This window comes from Rhinatrema bivittatum, chromosome 1, assembly GCF_901001135.1.
Source record: "Rhinatrema bivittatum chromosome 1, aRhiBiv1.1, whole genome shotgun sequence".
NCBI lineage: Eukaryota > Metazoa > Chordata > Amphibia > Gymnophiona > Rhinatrematidae > Rhinatrema > Rhinatrema bivittatum.
In genome coordinates, this window is record NC_042615.1 from 513,015,623 (window position 1) to 513,025,295 (window position 9,673).

The window sequence follows — 9,673 nt, forward strand, 5'->3', positions numbered from 1 at the left end:
CTCAGGGGATTGGTGCAGGGGGACGAGAAACAGATGTCACTTTTAGATCATTGGTTTTAAGGGACTGGACGACAGGACATTAGTGCAGGAATACAGAGTTTCTCTCTCTCTCTTACTTCTAGATCACTGGTATCAGGGAAATGGATAGGCGGAGGGATTGGCACAGAGATACATAGCGTGTCATCTCTAGGTCACAAATTTCAAGGGACTGGATGGACTTAGGGGACTGGCACAGGGACACACAGACTCTTGCTTTTACATCACTGGTTTCATGGCATTGGATGGCTCAGGACATTGGTACAGCCAGAAAACAGAGCCATTCTCACCGGTACCAGGGAACTGAATAGGCTCAGGGATTAGCACAGAGATACACAGTGTTTCACCTCTAGGTCACAAGTTTCAGGGGGCTGGATGGATTTAGGAGACTGGCACAGGGACACAGATTCTCACTTTTAGATTACTGGTTTCAAGGAACTGGATGGCTCGGCAGACTGGCACAGGGATGCAAAGCTGCATCAGATCAATTTACATCCTTCCTGTGGAATCTGAGGCACTTCAGCACCCCCATCTTGACCGCAAACAATTGCTGGTTGGGGGGGCCGGAGCCCCTCCCTCCCTTGGTCCCACCTATTGTGGCAGATCTGGAGGGAGCCGGGAGGGGTTCCTCCAGGGCACCAAAAGAGGGAGCTGGGATTGGATTGGCTCCTGACACCAGGCTGCCTCCTCCTTTACCCTCCCTCGGGTATAATCGGAGGTGGCCGGGTATTTGCTGCTGCACTGTGCAATTATTCTCTCAGGCTGTTCCTTCTGTAGGCAGAAGACAGCGTGGGCTTCCCCAGTCACTTCTCCGGCCCCGGCTGTGCACAGATCAAACTTTAATAAACAAGAAGCACGCGCTTCTCCCCTCCCTCCCCACAGACGTCCAGATACCTGCATCTATTTATACTTGCACATCTATTTATAGTATATATTTTTTTGTTTTACATTTTTTTGGAAGGGGAATTCTGTCCCCGTCCTTTCCGCGCCCCCACGCTCCCGGTGAAGATCGGACACCCCCATTTCTCGGCCAGGGCACGATGGCGGTGGCGGATTTCCACTACACCACCGGCATCAGCAGCGGCTTCAAGGTTTACATCCTGGAAGGTAGGTGGAGCCCCAACCCCCCCGGCGCTGGCTTTCACCCACTTCCTGGGACGCTTTCTTGCTTTTTCTTGGTGGGGATAAGACCGCCAGAGCTTTATTTCTCCCCTTTATCTTCTGTCCATCCTTCATCCCTGGGAGCCACCAGTACGCTTCACCCCACCCCCCTCCCCAAACCCGGGGCACGTGCGCGATCCCCAGCGCCCGTCGCCTGCCGAACGCGATCTCCAGCGCCGTAGGATAAATCCCCATCCGGAACCCCAAGAGTCTGAATGCCCGGCCCATGCCTTCTCCCCGGGAGCCTCGGGCAAGACGAAGCCTCCTCGTCTCCCTCGCAGGCGCTGACTGGCAGGAATGCATTTGACAGCAATGGAGCTTTCTAGGCTTCGGGCACCGTGCGGAAAACAAAAGCCAGGGGCGACCGAAACCGCAGGAATCCCAAACTAAGCAAAGAAAGCGTGCCGCGAGCGAGTATGTAAAGGCAGGCAGAAAATCAGCTTTCCTGCAACCAAAAAACCCCAAAACAAAACACTATTGAGAGAGAGAGAAATATGCACCTAGAGCTGGCACACAAAGATTAAACAGAAAAGCACGTCTGTGAAACGATCCGTGCTAAGCATGTTTTTACTTGCCCCTAAGCCCTCGCTTTGAGTCTGTATTTATTTAAATCTTTTATGTATAGGGAGAAATAACCTAGTGGTTAGAGCACTAGGGTAAAAACCAGGGAAGCCAGGGTTCAACTACTACTGCTGCTCCCTGTGACCCCACGCAACTCCACCCTCCAACGCCACAGGTACAAATTTAGGACCCGTTTGCACAGTATTTTTCTCATAGACCCAGAATGGGAGAAAAGCTGTAGTAAGTAGATCCTTTAGATAGAAAGCCCTGTGGGGACAGAGAAACACCTCCTATTCCTAAATGTAATTGACCTTGAGCTACCAAACAAAAAGCATGAGATATATATATATATATATATATAAATTATATATATATATATATATATATATATATATATAGTTACAATTTTATTGCATTTATAATGAACTTATACAAAACATGGTGCAATTTTTTTGTGATGAGGCAGATGACTGTACACATGGTGAGCACAAATCCCTTATTTCTATTACTGTGACAGCCATATTTGAATATAACTCTCAGATGTTTTTGTGGGGTTTCTGCATGGCTTCGAAAAATGCCTTCGTCCACAGTTTGATTTCTTGATGTAAGACACAGTGCCAGTAAATACTTTGGAAAAGAAGCTACATTCACTGATGTGTGAGAATGGAGAAGCCATGAGCTGGTGCCCCAGCTATCAATGAATCACTTTGGGGTTTTGGGGTTTTTTTTAAGCTTTCTGCAATCCTTTCAGCAGCTCCTGAGAGTAGCCATTGCTTGGAGAGTAACCTTGCACAGGATGCCATGCTGTAGTGCCATTTAATTGGTAGGTGCAGTGACATCACAGCTGGTATGAACCAATCAGATGCAGTAAAACTGTGATATAATTTATTGCTGGTTACATAGTTTCAGGAAAACCTCAGGAGGGATTTTAAAGTCACCAGGCCTATGTTCCATTCTTTTTTCTCTCTTCTGTGGAAACTCTTTGACACACAGCTCGCATAATTAACTTGCCATTTTCTTGACCCCCTTGTATTCTCTTTGTCTTCTCAAATCTCCTTTTTTCTCCTAATCCAGACTATTTCTTAGAATAGAACATTTATATCTTTTGGGAATAAAAGGCATGCATCTTTTAATTAAGGCAGCACCCATTTTGTTTTGGGGGCATTTTGCCCAGCAGCCACCTCTTGCTCCTGTGGGCTTCCAGCTCCATTTGAGTCATCCTCTGTTGGGCTATGGCCCCCATGGGCAATCATTTGTAATTAGACATGGGTTTTCTAATGTTTTATAATCTCCCATCTAGCCCAGCCAATGAGGGATCGGTCCTTGGCCAGGGGCCCCAGTCTGTGGCTCCTTTTGAAATCTGGTACACATGTACCCTGAGTCTGGCCAGTAGGCATTACCGTTATGCACTGGTTGAGACTCCCTACCCCCAGTGGTTGTGAATAGTGCCTCTGCAGCATTCCTAGTCCCAGCTGACCCTGAAATCAAACCCAGATCTTCCCTTCACTTGCTCTCTGGGTGTCTGTGCTGTATACCCACTTTATATGTAGCACTGTGACACCTGCATCGGGCAGTGGTAATGAGCAGCACATCAGTTTACATAATTTCATAACAGTAGGAGGAGTGTTTAGTATCATCTGAATAAGAAGCAGGTGTTTTTACAAACATAAATACTGATATCACCTCAGGAAACAAAACCAATAGAATAAGGGGGGGGGGGGGGCAGGGTATCTGTTACATGTATTACCCTCTATTTGTTTACAGGTCAACCAAGCCTGAAGTCAGAGGAGCGGTTCCACCCTGTCTGCAGCCACAGGATCCCCATTTATCCAGTCAAGAGGAAGCTGAGCCCTGAAAGGCGGGGACTAAGTCGCTCCCTGGAGTCACGGGCTCTGAAGATGAGGAGGTCCCCACCACCCCTCTCTGTGTAAGTAGGTGCTCAACACCAGAGCTGTCAAAAGGATCCTTACTACACTCCACCACCTCAGCGCGATCCAGGGCTAAGGCCTGGATCACATCACGTACTGCATGAGCACTACTGTGATGTCATAAATCACATCACAGACATTTTAGATTTATACAGTACTATAATATCAAATTACCTGTACTATGATATCATAAATCACATCACATGCTAAGCAGGAGCAATACTATGATATCATATATGACATCATGCATACAGGAAGAGCCAGTCAGATAGCAATGTGTGTCCAAGGTAATTTCTGATAGCTTCTATCTTTTTGATTTATAGGCTTGATTTAGAACAGGGTATATTTTTTCCAGAATATAACTTAAATATATAATTTATTCAAATGCTACTAAACACTTATTTAATTTCTTTTATTGCTAATATGTTGCCTTTTATAATTTTAGTCCATTGATGGATGCTCACGCTCTTGTTTGTATGTCCTGAACAGACAGCACAAATTAAGCAGAAATGTTTACTTTCTCTTCGGATATTTTCTGATTACAGCGAAACACCGCATTCCGGGGCAAAGCTCCATGATACCGTGGCAAAGCCAGCAGAGGTCCCTGTGCAAAGCCCCCTCCAGCAGGTGGCCCTGGAGCAGGCCCTGCACCACTGTCTCCCAGATACAGAACGTCTGTCCACCACCCATCCACAGGCCTCACTACTGCTGCACCATAGAGACAGTGCCCCAGAGCCAAAGCAGCCTAACGAGGAGCCACTTGCACTGATAAAGAAAATGCATAGCATGGCAAAACCTGACAGTGCAACCACCAGACCTCTGTCTGCTGCCATTTTACAGCAGGTACAAACGATTCTAATCCCCGGCTCTGTCACTTGCTCTGTCTTTCTGATCTTGGGGGAGTCACTTTATCTCTCTGTTCCTCAATTCTAATACATTGCCCTATCACTTACTCTCTGCATGTGACCTCAGGGGAGTCACTTTATTTCCCTGGGCCTCATTTCGAATCCCTGGTTCTTTCCTGTAATTGGAGAAATATATTGTTAACTTCTCCCATTTGGAATATGTCCTGCAGCTCATGTGCCATATTTGTGCTTCTGGGTCATCCATTTCAGAATTGTCTACATGTATGTATGCTTGTATTCATATAAACTCAAGTTATTATTCTAACACATTTAATATTAAAGAAGACTTTCACCTGAGTTAGAAGAAGCAATTTCCTTATTATTCAATTTGTCTTGCTCCCAAATAACACTTCTGATCTTTCCTCGTTACATGTTGTGGGGAAGTGATAAGGAGACTTCTGTCTGTTTCCCATAGATGAGACCATCAGTGATCACCTGCGTCTCTAACCAGACTAAGACATCTCTCCAGCAGCCACTCACAGCACCCCAGACTCGGACTCACTATTCAGCACTCTCCTGTCAGCAAGTCAGCAAAACAGGTGGGAATGAACTTGCAACTATATACTTATTTCAAAGTGCTTTTTAATGCACATAGCACTGTACAGTTACACATAAGAGACAGTCCCTGCTCTTTGGAGCTTACAGTCTATTCCAGATAAATACATGAAAAACAAGAGTCCGTGGAAAGTGTATTTATTGTAGAGAAATGCTTAGGATTTCAAAGCAGACTCAAAAAGATGGGGTTTTTTTTTTTTAGTCTGGACTTGAATATGGCCAGAGAAGGGAGCATGACGCACCGAATCAGAATTGGGAAGTCTACTGTAGGCATAGGGGTGCGGCAAGGTGGAAAGCGCAGCGCCAGGAATTGGCAGTGGAAGAGAAGGGCACAGATGAGTAAACTTGCCAGTGAGTGGAACTTGCCCACAGCAACTTAGAAAAACTTTGGCTAGGACAGGGAAAGGACTCATAGTCCTGGAGACTGAAGGCCCTCTGTATATGCCCAGCACTGGGACAGTGACGGGGGGGCGGGGAGGAAAGGAGTCCTGGAATTACTGTTTGCCAATTGGCTGTGCAAGAGCATGCATACACACCCAGATGTCGCTAACTCCTCCTCCCCTTCTCTTCTTTCCCAGGCTATAACATCTTAACGTCAGACTGCGACCCTGGGGTAGAAGAGCATTTTTTCCGCAGTCTAGGAAGACCGTATGTTGCTCCGGACTCTGCTGGCTCCTTCTCCATTGCTGGCTGCGTAGACGATCATTTCTCCAAGGCTCTGGGCTCCAGGTGGCTCCTCATTCGTGCTGCAGCCTCCTCCTCACCCCCCTCCTCTCCCACCTGCCAGACCACAGATGCCTCTTGAGTAGGGAATCTGCTGCCTGGATCGCCCACGTTTTCCCCTCCGCGCTGTTGGCGCTTCAGTTTCTCATGTCTTCCAGACTGAACTTTGTCTCTGCACCTTTTGTTTGCCCTGTTCTGTAGGACTCCTCTCATTGGAGATTGGCATGGCTTCCATGTATTTCCATTAACGTAAAACATTTCCTAATAATAATCATTATTATTCACAGATTTTTCTCAGGGAATGATTGGAGATTTCACCCCTTTTTAGTGTGAAAGATCGAGGAGACACAAAGAAAGTTTAAAGGCAAATTTGATTGCAGCTTACAGGAGAGGATCACCGGGCTTTGGCAGCTTTCACAGATATACCAAGAACTTGTACCGGGGACCACAAACTTTTCCAGAAAAAGCCTGCCCAATCCCAGGGAGGGAAGGATACAGGAGGCAAATCAGAGTAAAAAGAAACAGTGAAGCCATTGCATTTTATTTTATGTTCTTTGAAGTAACATCTTTGCAAAAAGGTTAGAAATCAGGTCTTGAAAGCTCCTCCTGCTTGTAAATGTGAATATATTGAATGGGCGCTGCAGTGTTGATCTCTATCAGTGTGACACCTGCATGGAGGGTTCTGATAACATGCACACACAGTCAGCTGAAGAGCAGATATTCATCAGAACCTAGTGTGGGCATTACACTGGTGTACATAAAGCAAGAATACAGCACAGACAGCAGAAGAGCAGATATTCATCAGAGCCTAGTGTGGGCATTACACTGGTGTACATAAAGCAAGAATACAGCACAGACAGCCGAAGAGCAGATATTCATCAGAGCCTAGTGTGGGCATTACACTGATGTACATAAAGCAAGAATACAGCACAGACAGCAGAAGAGCAGATATTCATCAGAGCCTAGTGTGGGCATTACACTGGTGTACATAAAGCAAGAATACAGCACAGACAGCAGAAGAGCAGATATTCATCAGAACCCCATGCAGGTATCACACTGATACACGTAAAACAGAAATACAGCATGGACAAATCAGAGTGTGAAAACATAAGAAATAAGATAGATTAGGAAAAACAAGGAAAGGATACCTATGAGTAGGACAGAGAAGTTATTTTATAACTTGCTAATATTAGTCCTTGCTGAGAAGGTAGAATTGTTGTCATTGTCCATTTTTCAGATGGGACATGTTGCTACTTCGTCTCTGCACTCACATAGGGACCTCAGTGTGTGCTCCCTTGGAAAAAGCATAAGCTGATCAAGGTCTAAAAAAGTAGGATGGACTGTTCTACTACCAGGGTGCATCCATTACAGATTCCCCTCTACCTGAGCTCTACTGCAGGTATTGCTTCAGGAATCAGTGGTTCTAGTTTTGAAAAGGCCATCAACAGCCTGGTAGGGACTGGAATCCCTCACGCCAAAAACGTTTACTCACAGACAGACAAGACAAAAATCAAGATTGATTTTATTCATCAACAGGTATAGGTGACCAGATGAGAAAATATTATGTGCAAAGCTGAGGAGGGTTCTTTAGATCTTTCCCTCCTGAAGAGGAATCAAGTGTGGTCCACTGCCGGAAGTCATTCCCAGGGCCTCGGTGCCGCTTTCCCCCCTCGCATACCTTGCAGCCTGCGTTTGAATTTTTCCACAACGTATTACAGAAGGAGCTACCAGCGCAACACTGCGCTTATAATCAGATGACATGAGTTTCCTGCAAGCTTCAAGTCACATCTGTCTGAATTTACTGATTACCATATCCTTATACCCACTTGCCGCAGAGAGGCAATGGATGATGAAGGTCAGGATGTGTTTTCTCTACGACTGTTAGAGATTTGGAAGCTACTAGGTATAGCACGCTACTGTGGAGAGGAAGGAATGGGGGCGTGTTCAGTAAATCATTAACATAAAGTTGTAAAAGTATTCTGGGTTAATGGAGAGTCCTGATCTTGAAGAAATTACAATTCAGATAGTTTTCAGATGTCTAAATTTTGAGCTGTCTCTTTCCTTCAGTTTTTTTTCCTCCCTGTCTAATCTGGTTCTGTCTTTTCTCTCACCTCCCTTCCTCACCCCCCCCCCCCCCCTTCTCACATCTCTCTCTTACTTTCTGTGTCTTCTGTCTGTCTCTGCCTTTGGTTCCCTTCACTGCATTTTAAATATAAATTAAGGTGATCCTTTTTTGTATTTTTGTAGAAGTAACTGATTTTGTTGCTGTTTTGCTCTGTCTCTCCTATGGTACTTTAGGCTGGATATGGGTATAATCTTTTTTTTTTTTTTTTTTTTTTTAATTCCTAAGGGGAATGAAACTCATAATGAAAGTAATATATGTAGAAAAGGATTCACTGGGAACTCTGTGATTTCAGAAGCATTGTTGAATGTCAGTTGTATTTTTTACTGTTATGGAAAATATAAAAAAAAAAAAAAAAAGAATGCAGTCTGGTTCTGTCTCTTTTTAAATTCATATCAGTGTAAACATATGGTCAAGAGGGGGTCTTCCTGAATAATCTTCAGGGTCTTTAGGTTGTGGTCATTCAGCTGGTGAAGTGGACCCGGGGTGAAAACAGCCGGTCAGGGATGACCTCTTCACTCCGTGGCAGCAGTTTTATTTTAGTCAGGAGGTGGAAAGATGGCAGGCAATGCCAAAGCTGTCGTTCCAAAACTGGTCTGATGTTATTTACATGCGAAAATGTTTACAGGCTGCTCCAGAGGCGTGACTTAAGTGTACACGGTTTTGCGCTGTGGACTGTGCATGTCATGGGTCAAACCTGAGATATTCCCCTTTAAAGCTCTTTTTTTTTTTACCCTGCTAGATATCTTCTCATATGAAAGCACAAAGACTTGTAGTGTGCTGCTTACACCTGCCTTTTCTGAGAACGTTTGGATCCTTCTCCTCTGTTCACTCTAGGATTCTTCTTTCTCACAGGAGAATTAATTGTGTGGCAGGAGGATTGCTTTTCACTCACAATTCCATGGTTCCTCCAGACAGGATACTGCTCAGAGATGGGGATGTCAACTTCCTCCCAGGAGCTAATGGCTTCCACCAGCAACCAGGCATTTCTTCTACTGCCGTGCTTCAGCCCTCTGGCTCTTAGCTCCTTTCTATCAACCACACTGAGAACCTGCTGTCTCCACACACGCCTTTGAACATCTCCCTCTAGAGCAGGGGTGGGCAACTCCGGCCCTCAAGGGCCACAAACTTGCGAGGTTTTCAGGATAGCCTTAAGGAATACCCATCGGAGCGATGTGCATACAGTTGAGGCAGTGTGCATGCAAATCTGTCTCATCATATTCATTTAGGCTGTCCTGAAGACCTCAGTGAGTTGTGACCCTTGAGGACCAGAATTGTCGACCCCTGTTCTAGAGCTGTGGTTCTCAAGCCAGATCTCGGGACATACATACCCAGTCAGGTTTTCAGGATATCCACAATGAATGTGCATGAGATATATTTGCATACAATGGAGGGGTATTCCAAAGACTGGAGCAGTGCAGCTGAAGCTGAATCTTTCCTCAGGCTCAGATGAACAGGTGGGAGATGGGACCAGAGGCAGAAGGAAATGAGAGTGAGTGAGTGAGTGACAGCTCATCTGGGTTGTGTGTGTGTGTGTGTGTGTGTGAAGAGAGTGAGATTCCAGAGAGGGGGTGTTGGAACGCGGCTCCACTGATGTTGGGGAGAAGTGGGGACTGCTGGGCAGGGAAAGGGAGTCCAACATGTTTGACAGAGGGTGGCTGGGAGCTGTATCATCAGAAGAC

At 45.6% G+C, this 9,673-nt stretch overlaps 1 protein-coding gene across 1 annotated transcript; it reads left to right on the forward strand.

Annotated features, from left to right (window-relative positions):
- The first annotated feature begins 773 nt into the window (after window positions 1-773).
- LOC115096743 (transcription cofactor vestigial-like protein 4) lies at window positions 774-8,223 on the forward strand. The gene is made up of 5 exons (XM_029611813.1): window positions 774-1,143; window positions 3,523-3,685; window positions 4,232-4,529; window positions 5,007-5,130; window positions 5,725-8,223. The coding sequence occupies exons 1-5, from the start codon at window positions 1,077-1,079 to the stop codon at window positions 5,949-5,951; spliced, it is 879 nt and encodes a 292-aa protein (XP_029467673.1). The 5' UTR covers window positions 774-1,076; the 3' UTR covers window positions 5,952-8,223.
- Window positions 8,224-9,673: the final 1,450 nt, after the last annotated feature.

Excerpts from the sequence above, each read along its gene's own strand:
- LOC115096743 (XM_029611813.1), top strand. The coding sequence starts at position 1,077 with ATGGCGGTGGCGGATTTCCACTACACCACCGGCATCAGCAGCGGCTTC. Across the intron at positions 3,686-4,231 it reads TCCCCACCACCCCTCTCTGT|CGAAACACCGCATTCCGGGG; the intron begins GTAAGTAGGTGC and ends TTCTGATTACAG. Across the intron at positions 4,530-5,006 it reads CTGCTGCCATTTTACAGCAG|ATGAGACCATCAGTGATCAC; the intron begins GTACAAACGATT and ends TGTTTCCCATAG.